The 14,496-nt window shown below is 34.5% G+C and overlaps 2 protein-coding genes across 2 annotated transcripts in view; both read right to left on the reverse strand.

The window, feature by feature from the left end:
- Positions 1 to 2,696: 2,696 nt before the first annotated feature.
- Positions 2,697 to 10,173, reverse strand: LOC107313685 (melatonin receptor type 1A). Its single transcript, XM_032444436.1, has 2 exons — positions 10,119 to 10,173; positions 2,697 to 6,068 (listed from the first exon to the last, which is right to left on the reverse strand). The coding sequence occupies exons 1-2, from the start codon at positions 10,171 to 10,173 to the stop codon at positions 5,200 to 5,202; spliced, it is 924 nt and encodes a 307-aa protein (XP_032300327.1). The 3' UTR covers positions 2,697 to 5,199.
- LOC107313687 (melatonin receptor type 1A-like) overlaps positions 5,983 to 14,496 on the reverse strand; it is a 46,351-nt gene continuing 37,837 nt past the window's right edge. Inside the window, exon 3 of the transcript XR_004307065.1 lies at positions 5,983 to 6,068. The gene's annotated coding sequence lies outside the window, so the exon portion shown is untranslated. The remainder of the gene's footprint in view (positions 6,069 to 14,496) is intronic.

The following is a 14,496-nucleotide window of genomic DNA, read 5'->3' on the forward strand; positions in this document are numbered from 1 at the left end:
AAGACAAGGATATTTAGGGACATTCTGCAGTCAAGAATTATGGCATACATTCACTGGTGTAGGTAAATGATATAGGGACAGCAACTAACAGTTAAGCTGTTAGTACATTCAGAACTGAGGAATAAATGCCTGTGGTCTGAGATAGAAAAAGGGAACAGATTAGTTTTTGTGGCAGGTGAATTTCCAGGAGTCCTGGAATACTGCATTAACATTGAAACTGAGAACTGTGATCTGTGTGAACATCAGTATTATGAAACAGTTCATATCTCTTCATAATTCTTTCTTTAAGTTAAGTGAAATTTATGATGAGAGAGACATTGTGTGTTATTAAACTATTTGGTAAGTCTAGAAAATGCTGGACAAATTATTGGCAGATTTGCCTTTTCTCTAGTCTGAAACAGAAGTTTGGAGTTATAAGGGCTTTATAGTCTATTTAATGAAAGTTGCTATATTTCCTTATGTTGGATGTAAACATCTACTTCAGTACACTATTTATGGGATGTGTCTTTTTGCCTGAATTGAAGGTTATAAAGCATGCGCGTGTTATCCATAGATTCACGTAATATTTTTACTTAACTTTTTAGATCCACATAATATTTTTACTTAACTTTTTGGCCCATGCCACTGTTAATTGATTAACAGAAGTCAAAATAAGTTATGAATAACCTGTACTTCATTCAATGTTTGGTAATAGGGATGGTTTGGGTTATTTTACTGAATTTGGACAATATAATTAGTGACCACCATTAATATGAGGGCTGCTTAGAAAGTAATGTCTCCTATTTTATTATGTTGGCCCACAACATCACAGGTGGATGTTAGCAGTATGGCAGTAGAGAATGAATATTGGTTATCAGTTACATTTTGTTGTCACATGACAGATGGCAGCAGAGTAATCATCTGAAATGCATGTGAAGCAGTGGTGAGGAATTCAATTCCACCATGTGGAAAAAATGACACCCATTGACATTCATCAGTGATTGCTGAATGTTTATGGAGGCTGAACAGTAGATGTGAGTGCAGTGAGGAAGTAAGAGATAAATTTCAGCAGTGGCAACAGTAACAGTTTTCCACCTTGGATGGAGCTGGTTTTTACAGGCTCTTGTTCATTGCTGGCTAAAATGCGCAGCTAATGGTGGTTGACTGTCCAATAGTAGTGTTTTGTAGCTGAAAATTAGCTTTATCAACTAGTGTTATTGTGTTCTCTGTACTTGTTGTAGTTTTTATGGAAATAAATAGGATGCATTATTTTTGGAGTGATCTACATATAAGTACTTCTTTGTCAAATTTACTTTATTTACTTTTCTTTTTATATTAAAAAGAAAATAAAAGCCTAAAGGCTAGTCTAAAGGTATAATATCAACACAATGACATGTTCTGAGTCCCCTTCGGTCTGTCAGCAATAATGAGATTTAATATTGAGCTATTTATAAGACGGTCCAAAAGAAGAAAGGGGTCAATATGAACTGATTATGGAATGATGTGTTATACAGTACAATACAGTTTCATTACAATAGTATATTTTTTATTGATAATTTAAAGACTTAGCTTCTGGAATACATAAGAAGAGAAAGAGAAATAGGGAAATTATCGTTATACATTATCCCTATTAAAATAACATGCCTGCTTCATAACTATGTGCTTCCACTAACTTAGTGGAAGAAGAAACTGTGCAGAGCACTCATAGATGACCTGTTCCAAATGAAATGCTGCATGTAATTACAGTTTAACTACAATAAATGCTCTGTTAAATAATATTAATGTATTCATTAATAATTCTCTCTGCTGGTAAAATTAAAATAATGCCAGATATCTTTGTTAGCAGGAAGTTTGCAATTATGTTGACAAGAATAAAAAAAGTCTATAAGGATTCAAGATGTGATAATATCACATTCAGAATGTCAATATATTCAAGACTGTGATATATAAAATTTTATTTTTAGGATAAGGCCAGGGTCAATCAGGATATGAATTTTCAGTGTCATGCATACAGGCCATTCATTGCTTCTTCACAAAGGTCCTTTTGCTTCAATAGAGCTCAAAACAGAAGTGGATAGGAATTCCTGAAGGGAAGTATCTTTGCATGCATGGCAGACTGCTAAGCCTTGAGTTTTAGATTTAAATCTGTCAAGGCCTTATGGCTGGTAAGAAAATGCTATCCATCAGACAGAGATCTAAATGATGCAAACTTAACATATGTTTTTCATATAAGGGAAAATGTCATGACTTGGAATTGCAAAAACACACCATGGCTCATTCACTTTCATAGAAGCAATGGAATTTGTATATATTTCTAGCTCCATCTCACTATAATGGAAGAAAATTGCAATTATTTTTGTCAATCATTTTTGTATTGACCATAAATATTTTGAGATGCTGACTTACATTGCGTGGCCTGCTCACTGTCTTACATGAATCACTGTGACCCCTTCTTAGAGGAAACAAAATCTGAATAGAAAAAATCACTACTACAGAGTAAAATTACAGTATTCTTTCATTTTTGTGCTTGGTTGTTTTGCACACCCTTATTAACGTGTCTCAGAACGTCAGTAAGAGTAGAAGTAATCTGAAGAATCTGAATCATATTAATTTAAACTACATTGTAAAGTCTAACACACTTCCCTCCCCCAAAGAAGAACAAGAGATTAATTTCTTAAAGTTATTGCTATATTTATCAGCTCATAACATCACCACCATGCACAATTCCGTGATTTAGATATAATACAAATATTTCAAAATATCAGATCTGAAAAAATGCTCTCCATTTCAATTACAGGCCTATTCAATAAAATATATACCTTTGGTATAATATGTTTTATTGCATATAGCAAGCCATTTTCATTATCATCAAAAATATACTTTAGCACTTGTGAATTACAGGGGACCAATTCCTCAGAAAACCCACAATTTTGAATCAGCTCATAAATACATAGACATGATAAGCATATACATTTTCTGTTCTCAATGGCAAGTGAAAAATATTTGAGAATTCTAAACTTACTGATGATTAAGCTTACTGTCTTTATGCTAATTTATTAGAAGCATTGTAAGACATCATTTTCATTGAAAATACACTTTAAATAAGGCAAGTTTGTAAGAATTTGAATAGTGCTTTTTCTTACATGAAGAATTTATTTTCTTATACGGTGGTCATGCCTCCCTCCCTAATCTGAAATCAACACACACAAAGCAACAAAACAGAGCAAAGCATCCTCTGAGGATGAGATCACAGTGAAAAAAACTGTGATATAGTTTATGCTGTTAATCATGTTGTATCATACTGCATCATATGATGATACCACAATAGAACAGAGCTGGTTATTTACACAGTGGTTCTGACTGGCAAATGTAAACAAAGATGAGTCAAGCATCTCAGTAATGCTTTGACTGGCTAGTTAATCTGCAGAGTTTTAGATGTTCATTAGTTCCAGCTTGACATAACCAAGTGAGAACATGAGGCACCTATGTTTAAGGTAAGAAGCTGATCATTGACAAAATGTCAGTGGGGTTTCAAGTAAATATGAATATGTTCTCTTTAGTTCATTACTAATATTAAGTCAAATGTACACTAATCTATGATCCAAGAAAGAGGAGTTGCTGTTAGATTTCTAGACAGATTAAGGAATTATACAAATATAGTGTGGTTGTTGGTTTCTAAGACATATAAATTGAAGAAAAACTCCAGCACAGCAAGTAATGAATTGCTTAGATAAGTCTGCTTTTCAATACAGAAAATTTGTACAGGCTATTTAGGAACTCTTAGTACAGTTGAAGTGACTGGAATTGGCTTGGAAAAGCTCAGACGTAATTGAACGTTGTTACAGGTATGAACACTTGAGTACTAAAAGGTATCACAGTTGCAGTATCTTTCCAGAGTTAAATATTTCTTCTCTATAAGCTCAGCTTGAAGGTGAATCCAATTGTCCTCCTCTATCAGAGGGCATATTTTTATCAACAGAGATGCATTGTTGGAGGAGACATGCTGTCTAGGTATACTTTGACATTTCACAGTGTGCTTCCTCTCAATGAAAAGGCACCTGCTGTCTGTGGAAAGTCCACATAACAGGTCCTGTCCTGAGAGTCATGTATTTCTCCTTCCAGCAGCAACATAAGTAGCATTTTCTCTTTATTATTTAGATGTGTTTAATTGTTCTAGGTGAGTATTATTTTTATAACTGTGGTAAACTATGATTATTTAAAAAAGCTTATCTATGACAGATTACAAAATAACCTATAAATCTTATACTATGACCAGGAGATCAAGTTGAGAAAGATGTCACATGTTCATTCTGTAAATATTTGTAATTTCCCAGAGTGTAATGAGATTATGACTCAACTAATCAGACAAAATGCCATTCTTACCCACTGTCACTTTTAAAAGCATAAGTCTTCTGACAAAGGCTCAGAAATTCCTTACCACACAGAAGTGAGAAATACTGTTTCTTCCTTGCTTAAGTTTTTAGGACGTGTCTCTCCAGAACCTCTTTTGGGGAACTTTCCAATTTTGTGAATTACTATGTCTTCAGAAAGAAGTGGTGTTTTGTATTTTTCTCCACCTCTCACAAATGGCTTGAGAAGATGAATCATATCACTTTTCTTTCTTTCCAGTCTATCCTCCCCTCTCTGTAGCTTTGATAAGAATAACTCTGTTACATTTCTTCCCCTGAAAACTATTTTGAGTTTGAGAAGTCGGTTGGGAATGCCATTGCTCGGAGGCCTGGTAAGGTTTAAAGTAAATAATTCTCAGAGCATGTTCCCTAAAATACGACCAGATTTCATCTTTCAAAATAACTTATCTGAGAGTTTTGAACTGGGATTGTTACTTGGCCAAAAGATGCAGGTAGAGAGCAGTGAGAATAGTTTTGTGGCTTCTTTCATTGAGCCAGGTAATATGGATATTTCTATTTCATTCTATCTTTGCTATCTCCGTTTGAGAGGAGAAAAAAAAAGTATCCATGCACAATTTGTATTGTAATTCCCTCAAGGATATCACTGTGTTATTATATGAGAGATCTACCACTGTATAACAATATCTTAAGTAAAGACTCTGTAACTTGAGTTCCCAAATATCATGCAAAGATTTTGATCAAAGTGCCTTCACTGTAGAATAGAGAGTTCAGTATAATATCCAACAGTAGGTCTAATGAAACAGATTCTTTATTTGGATGCTGTGGAGTGAAAGCAATAAGGTTCCCATTTTCACACAGAGTCCACCTTCACTTGATTGTTGTTTGTAATCAGCGGAGAAGGTTTACTTCTTATCCTGTCTGCTGCATCATTAGAACTGTCCTGGAAAAAAGCTTTTGCTGTACAAAAACTGACAATAATTTTCTTATATTCTCTTCTGAAGTTCTGGTTCAGGAGTCCATATATGATGGCATTAAGGCAGCTGTTGAAATATGCCATGTAATAGCTAGACACAAACAACCACTCTGGGATCCTAGGTATTATGGTTTCTGGGTCCACAGCCACAGCAAGGCCAATGAAGTTCAAAGGAGCCCAGCAGACTGCAAACAGTACAAATACCACAAACATGGTTACAAAGTTTCTGAAGTCATGTGGTTTCAGTCTGGGGTTGTTGTCTGGTTTAACCCTTCGTCTTACCTGAATAACAAGGATCCATATTCTCAAGTAACAGTAAGTAACTATGGCTATGGGAAGCATGAAGTGGAAAAACACCACTGCTATTGTATATGCTGAACTCACAGACTGTGCAAATGTACACGAGTAAATCCTGGGGTCATACTGTAAAGATCCCACAAACAGGTTGGGTACAATAGCAACAACTGTTAGGACCCAGATAAGAGCAACATAGCACAAAGAATTCTTGTCGCTGTACAGCTTGTCATATTTGAGACTGTGGCAGATATAGCAGTATCGATTGATAGCAATGCCAGTAATATTGAAAATCGACCCAATGACGCTTAATCCCATCAGGAACCCACTTATCTGGCAGTGAACGTTTCCCATAGTCCATCCATTGTGAAATACAGATGTGAGGACCAGTGGATATGGATAGATTGCTACGACCAAGTCTGCAATTGCCAGGCTTACCACAAATATATTTCCTGTAAAATAAATATAAAAATACATGTATTAGTCTCTCATTTGCTCTCTTCCATTGCTTCTGATCTTAATATATTAATGACCAGCCTTAGTGGAACACTTTGTATTTAATTAATTTCTAGTTTCTAGGTAGAAATTATTTGTTCACAGCTTCTCTTCTTTTTTTTAAAAACAACTACTACATATACATATATGTGTCATGGTATTCATGTCCATATCAACAAAAATATATAAATGTATGCATGTACATGCATGTGTATACAATACAATTACAGGTATATACACGTGTTTGTGTATAAGCGCATGTTAAGATTACTCACAGAAGATTAAATTTAAGCTATTGCAACCTCTAAGAAAATATACTACTAGCTCATTAATAATCCAAATCAGCGTTGGTAAACCATTTTATGTATTTACCTTGAGCAGAAAAAAATAGTTATTTAGCTAAGGATTCTACTTATTCCCCTATTTTCAAAGTTTTGATTCTAGCATGAAATACGATGTTTGGCATTTATACTCATAGCAGTCGGGATAAATGGCCTCAGAAGATAGTTTTCTTAGATTTTGTATCTAGATTTAGAGATGTCCCTCTTTCTATGGTCTCCATAGTTTCTTCTTTTGCCTGTGAATTCACTGCCAGGCTGAAATATGCTTATCCTGTAGGCTTTAGCACAATTCCATATCATTTCAGTAGTAACATCAGTGCTCCCTGAAGCAGAAGCTCTGTGTTTTAATTAGGAATTCAGAAATTGAAATGGGACTAACAGTTGGTAGTGGTGAGTTTCCACTGCTTCAAATGCTGTATATTTAAAGAAATAGCTCAGATAAATTCTAGATGGTAAAAAGAGATGGGACCTTGTTTAAAGAATACTTGAAGGATCCTGTTTACATTTGCTTATAGATTTTTTGCACAGTGAAGACTGCTCATCTCAGACCTTTATGCTATCCAGCACTTCTTCTTCTGGTGATCTACATGAATACTGTCATTATTGTCAGTATTGACACACTTGATACAAAAGGTTCAGCTATTGATAAGAGATATGTCAAAAGAAGCATGGGTTTACTTTTTTTTTTTTTTTTTCCTGATTTGTTTTAGAATAGCATTGAAAAACAAAAAAACAAAACAGTCTAGGAAGTGTAGGCCCTAACAAATTTGGGATCCATGCTAATTCCAGCTGTTCTTTCCAGTAGACTGCCGTAGACCCCAAAACCCTGAAAAGCGAGAAAAAGACAAGCTGTTTCATAAGGCACTGGGAGGCCAAGCTGGGAACCTATCTTTTCAGAAATTTGTGAACCTGGAAACCAAACTCTCTGTGTTCACCTGGCTAGCAGTCAAGTCTAGCCTTGGGCTAGAAAACTACTGGGAAACCAAATGCTTTCTTGCATTTAACTTGCCTTTTAGGAATGCTTGTCTTCAGATTTGAGTTCTGATTCATTTTCCTTGCGAGTATAGAAACTTCAAGTAAAACTTGTTTGGATTTAGTTTGTTTGTTATGTGTTTTGAAGTCCATTGTTTCAGATTCTGATGTGGGATCTGAAATAGTAATGACTTTTCACATGTTGCATAGCTCTTGCTTTAAAAATAGGAGCCTTGATTTAGGCATCCACTGTTACTGGAAAATACTCAATGAAATTCCCATATATTTAATGGTATATTGTGAAAATAAAAATTCTTATGTTTGTGGAGCATTGGTATTGTAGTGGTGAGTATCATAATACATAAATAAATAAATAAGATATAGGAATAAATCAGCTTTTATCCTCAGAGTTGGGTTTGAACAGAAATAATGAAATGAAGTCTAAGAAAGAAATAAGTAAATGAAGTCTGAAGTTCCATGTTGAGCTGTTTTCAAAAAATCCAGCCACATCATCAAAGTCCTTGGTAGTTCTTCACTGAACAAAAACTAGTCTTCTTCCTAAGAGGTTAAAATTAGGTTGCTGGGAAAAAATTTGATTTATGTAAGTGAAGAACTCGTTACCAAGCACCAACACAAGTTGGCTGAAAAAGAATGTAGAGTTTAGCTTCTTGTCTTTTCAATTTAATAAGTTTAAGCAGCTGTTGTTGTATGGATGTATGCGAGAAGACAATCTAATGATCATTGACTTTATTAGCCTGTTCTTTTAAATGCAATGTAAAGCAATGTTCTGTTAAATACTAAAAAAAGGAAATTATTCTGCTCAGCAAACAAGTAGCAACATCAGAACTACCTGCTAAATTAAAAAAACAAAACAAAACAAAACAACAACAAAACCTGCAGTAAAGCAATAGAAAATAAACAGATACTTTTCCAGACAACTCAACTTCTCAAAGAGCACAACATAAAATGAATATAAAAATTGTGACCTTGGCAAATTATAAAAATACATGGGTTATTTATTGTCCCAGTGTCAAAATTAATAACTTGGCATCAAATAAGAACTATATGATGTTGTGTCAATGGCAAGTAGCTACTTGCTAAATTACTGTGTGGGTTAATTTTCCCTAGATAAGGTATTAAATAGATCGAGAAAAGAATGGGAATTAGTATGTCTGCAGAAATTTCCAGAAATTTAAGTTCAAGATATTCATGGGAAAATATTACAATTGCTTAGTCTAAATGGTGCACTGTGTCCTTATAGACTTAAACTGAAGGAGATGAGGGCCCACAGATCTACTTCCTCAAGTGTTGTGAAGTATTTTGATAATTTAAAACATTCTAGCTTGGACCAGGAAAAAAAGAAATGAAAAAAAGTGAAAAAAGAAAAACACTTACTTACCTAAGGAACAAATAGCAAAGAGCTAAAGCTATTAGAAATTCCAGCTAGAACTTTTTGTTACCAAGTCAATCTGAATGTACTGAAGATGTCCTTTTACTGGCAACAATGGCAAAGCTACTCTTTCTCCTTTTTTTTGTAAAGATATTTCTGTACCTTTTAATATTGGATGCTAAGTCACAATTTCTGTTTATTTATTCCAAATTCTTTTTCATATAAATAATGTATTGGCTTCCTATTACAAATCCTTTCCAGACATCATGTTTTAATCATGGTGCTACATTTTGCAATATAAGTGTTACACATCCCCATTTTTAATCAATTTTAATTAATGCTTCAGGTTGTACCAAATTTAGCTGAGGGGAACATAAAGTCTTTATGCTGACTGGAGATGCTTTTGCTTTTAGGCAAAACTAAACAATCTATGCAGCTGTTATTCAACTCAATTACGAAGGTTTTGTTTCAGTGGCCACTGTCTCAGCTCTCTCTTTAATGCTTACTTGTTAAGTGTATCTCTATGGAAAGAGGTTAGTAAAAACATTTGCAATGTTGAAACAGTTATGAGACTAAACCTACTTTCTAGCTACAAGTTCCATGCTGTTCCTATTGATTGTCTATTTTTATTAGTTCTCAGATTCTGCCAGATGTGCTGTCATTTCTGATTGTTTCATAAGTAGGCTTAATTAACAGAATGCTTCACTTTCTAGAAGCTGTGATTTATTCAAGTATTGTGTTGTGAGAGTTTCATGTTCATAATTTTTATATATTTAATGGCATCTAAGTTTTAATTTAGATTTTAAAGCATCTAGTTCTGATGACTCTAGTACTTCCATTGATTTTTTTCAATGATAGCAACAGATTTTGTAGCATTTTGAAATGTTTCTCATTAATTCAATGCTGGCTCAGAATATGAAACTGACTTTATGTGCTGAAGTGTAAACAAGACTAATATTAGTTGCACGGTGATATTAAACATACAGTAAGAAGTAGGAAATTCAAAAGTGATACCTTGCAGTCATAACTGAACAGTGCACCACAGTGACATGTTTATATCAAGCAAAAGTGACATCATTGAGTGAGACCTAGCAAAACATGCAGTTCAGAAGACTTGTAACTCTACAACAGGATGGTAGGAGTGAGTAAGCTTCTGATTCAATTATATAAAACATCGTGGAAATAAGATAACAGGCTGGTTTGTGAAGAAAACAATATTAGAAATCTAAAAATAATATTTTGTTTGCCATATTTTGTTCCTATGAGCTGGATCTCCTTCTAGAAATACATTTAGGTAAAAATACCTGTTGGTCTTTCCTCTGTTTCTTTTCCATGCATAGCCTTTTTCATGAACAACATGATGACTCAATGACGGATGACAGATCTCGTATTTGTTTCATACTATGTGTACAGTTTTGCCCTAAATGTTGTTCCATTAGTGCCAGTGTTCCACTGTTTCAAACCTCACAAGCAACTGCAAAATCGATAAGTGAAAGCTTATTTTTGTGAATGTCTAATGGAAATTTATTAAAATACTCTTTTTTGTATATCTGGAGACAGAGCCAAAGTATACATCCTGAGCAATCCTTCTACCTGGGATCTTAACCAGTCATAACCTTAAACAGTCACGTGGGTTCAAGAAAAGACATAACTGTCCAGAATCTTACTAGAATCACTTTAATATCAGAAATTTACTGTACCAGGCAGCACAGTTTGGGATTTCACAAAGGAAATGAGTAATATAAACTATTAGACAAAAAATTTCTTTAATAGGGGGCAAGTGGTCACTGTTTTTTAAGCACAATCCCAAAGGCAACTGAGGTCATGTAGACAAGAAAGTGCAGACAGTCCTAGCTTCACTAAAGGAAGATTTTAAATGTTTAAGAAACTAACAATCCTTGCTGTTCAGCATCAAATTGGCACAAAACAGCTGAGCAGAAACATAGGAATAAATATTACATAAGCTCCAGTTACTCCTGGGAGCTTCATTCACTTTACAGATCATAATATCAACTCCCTTAGAACTGAAAAGCCTATTTTTAAACTAAAGTCACTATTTATAAACTTGGCCTGAATCAAGAAGTCCACATGCACATTAAATTTAAAGAGCGTGATGGGACTGTGGGTTTTTGCTTCTGATTAGCAAATTAACCCTCAACTTGCAGGTGGTAAAGCAAGCAAATATAAATAGCTTAAAGGCCATGATGTATATTGTAGCTTTTAATGCTTGTCAGAAAACCTCTTTCTCCATCCCTTTAAACTAAAAAGGACTTTATATTATTTAAAAATTTTCTTAAAGCCTCATTTGAAAGTGCACCTCATTTGAAATCCCCTAGAAGGGATTTTCAGGTCCACTCTCATCTAGAAGGGATACTAATGAAGCCAGCTGTGTAATTACAGACATGGCAATTGCCTGCAGCTGTTAATGATGTTGAGCAGGGAGCATGTGAGCACGGAGGAGAAACTATTAAATATTAACAGTTCAGAATCATTTATATTCTTGCTAAAATAGAAATTCTGAGTGTCACAGAGAGATTTAGATACTGCAAGGACCAAAGTAGCCTAGACTTTCAGCTTTATTTGTTGGAAATTCAGGATGCTGAACATTACAGGTCTGAAAAGCTAGAGAACTGCCTAACAGTATATTTGAAAGATAACCTGTACCGTAATACTTCATCCCTCTGTGCTGCAAACTGAACAAAATTTGACATAATAGGTACAGAGTGAATGAAAGATCTGAAAAGAAAATGATATACTGTATTTAGATTATACTAATTATCATACACAGTCTTCCAGTGAAGCCAGAACAGAATTTTAATTTGAAATTCTTATGCCATCTTCTGGTCAAGAAAATTAGGCACGTGGAGTAATTGGCAGTAAATGGCACTGAGAGATTGTGTAATAATCAGCACAAAGAAATGGAGGGTTTTGATGGCAGGTCCAAGCTGGCTGTAGGCAAAGTATGTACACACATGATTTTAGTAGTTTGGCAGGTTGCAGAAGACATAAAGTCTTTTGTTGTCTGGTGGCACACGCATGAGTGAAACTGCTATTGCTTTCCTTCTTTCAGTCTAGAAGTATTTGTCAGTGCTATTCCAGGCTCTTTGCTCATGATAGGAAAGTTTTACTGTCAGAGAGAGAAAAGAACTGAGCCCATATGATGGATGAGTGCTATAGACTTGGGGATGTAAATTGCCTCTGGCAGTTTTGTGTGACATGTCAGGGCTGCTTTGAAAATGTCTCTTGTACTAGACCTCTCACATGGCAGGAGTACTTAATTTGTTCTAAGGAGCAGATGTAGTAAGTGCATGGAACACTGAACAACTCAGCACTGGAAAGACAGGTATTTCTGGATGTGCTGATAAGAATTGTGTTAGCCAGTAGACAAATTTATATGCCATGAAATATAAAGCAGATGAAAAAAGCAGCAATAAACAAAGGCCTGGACTGCCAATGCACATCTAGGCACCTAATGCAGGAACAGACAGGACTTGACTGCAGTCCTTTTGTGGGTCTGATTTTAAAGGCTTTGAGGTGGTCACGGTCTGGGTCTTTTTAAGTGTTTATAACAAATGAAGGATTTTAAATACTATCAGTCTGAGCCAAAATTGAACCTAAAGATACACTTATCATTCTGTTAAACTATACATTATCATGAAATATTTTGCCTCAAGGATCTACACAGAACATTCATTTCCAAGATACTTTGCTTTAGGAGCAGCAGCAAATTGTATGTGATTCTCTATTCTTATAGTGAAACCTCTGTAGTTTCATAGTGAAACCTCTGTAGTTTCATTAGGATGACATCTAGCTAATTTATGTTTACTTTAGTATGGAGACTTAATTACAGTGAAATTGTCATACTCCTTTTTAGGTCTCAAATTTATGAATAACAGATGGAAGTAATTCCTGCTAAATTGAACAACTCCGTTTTTTTAAAAACTTCATTGACAAATCTCCAGCATATGATGATAATAGAAACGATTTAATTGCACTGTATGGATATTTCTTGATACTCAAAATGAGTATTGCTATAGTTATACATGACACAGTGAATAAATGTATAGTTTGTCAGTTCTGTGCTTGTTCTTCAAAATGCAGAAGTCATGGCAAGTAATCCAATTAGATCTAGATCTCTTTAAATAATTCTTAACTTTGATTTTATTCTGCCTATTCAACCTCAGGAAGAGGATTAACATAGCATAAAACATCAAGAAGGCTTGTATGGGCATTGAAGAAAATCAGCACACCCTGCTGTCTTGCAGGTGGAAATTAGAAGCCAGAGCAGGCAGACATAGTCTGCAGCCCTCATTTTTAGTGTGAATATCTGGCCTGGCTTCTGGCAGGTCATTGGGCTTGTGTGATTTCAAGGTCATGGCATCTATTCCCTCTGGACATCAGCTTCTTCTCCCATGTATTTCAGAAACCAACTAGATTTCCCCAAGTAACTTATCCACTTTTGCAAAAGGGAAATTATATTACTGCTTCCAATTTGATTTTTTCCCTCTCTCATTTTTACCATTCATTTAGGAGTTCCTACAGAACTACCTGTTTTTCAACAGCATATCCCAGATCTTACAGAACACTAAGGCTGTCATCTCAGTTCAGCAGGCTGTATAAAAACTATTAGAATAACAATGCTGCTGATGTCAAAGGATCACACAGCTGAATTGTATCATAGTACCATGAAGATAAGGTCACTTCTTCCCCTTTCAGTTGCATTTGCTCTGGAGACTAGAAATAAATGCAAGGACAGAAAACGGTGCAGTCACTGCTTAGATAAATAAAACTCATAATGCATTTCAGAGACTTAAATAAAGGACAGGAAAAAAAGCTGGAAATAGCAGAGATGGATACATGTGAAATATAATAAAGTCTTATATAATAAGACTAGAAATATAATAAAGTCTTGTATTTGTACTAAATCTAATAGATCAGTGAGGACTGGTGCTGGAAAATGGAAATACACAGCCTCTTCCTCTCCAAGATCTAGTATGTATTAATAGAAAGTAAATAGGAAAAACTATGAAGGTAAAGATACAATTGGCTTCAAAGGTGAAAATATAAAATCTTTCTTGAATCTTTTTTGGAAGTCAAATTTTTATGCAACAGAACATTATGGTATTTTTCATGGGAAGAAAAAGAAGTTAAAAACATCAAACACTATCAACAGTACAAAACAATGGATTTTCTTTCTGTTATGACTAATAACAATATAGGTTATATATTCAACCTATTGAATATTGAATATTTAATATTCAACCTATCCCACAATTTAACTGTGAGTTCACAGTAGACAGCAATTCTAACAATTCTAATCAAATGAATTCTTAAAACAGTGCTGACATTTCTTTCCAAATATTAGTAAGAGTGAGACTTCTGTCAGGAAGCTGGAAAATGCAAGTATAGAAAATGTCACTTTAGAGGACATATGTAGTATTTGCCCTCACTTCCCCTATTAATTCCCTTTTTTTTCCCATTCTTTTTATATTCCCATTTTATAGTGTATTTTATCCTTTATGTTGGAAATGGTTAGATTTCCTTAGGAATCTTTTTGCCTCTCTTTCTTTCTCCTTTTTTACCTTTTTTCCTTTTTTTCCTTTTTTTCCTTTTTTTAAATTTTCCTTTTTAATTTCTTCTTGTTGTTGTTTCGCTCTTTCTTTTCTTCTTTCTTTTTGACCT

This window comes from Coturnix japonica, chromosome 4 (assembly GCF_001577835.2).
Source record: "Coturnix japonica isolate 7356 chromosome 4, Coturnix japonica 2.1, whole genome shotgun sequence".
NCBI lineage: Eukaryota > Metazoa > Chordata > Aves > Galliformes > Phasianidae > Coturnix > Coturnix japonica.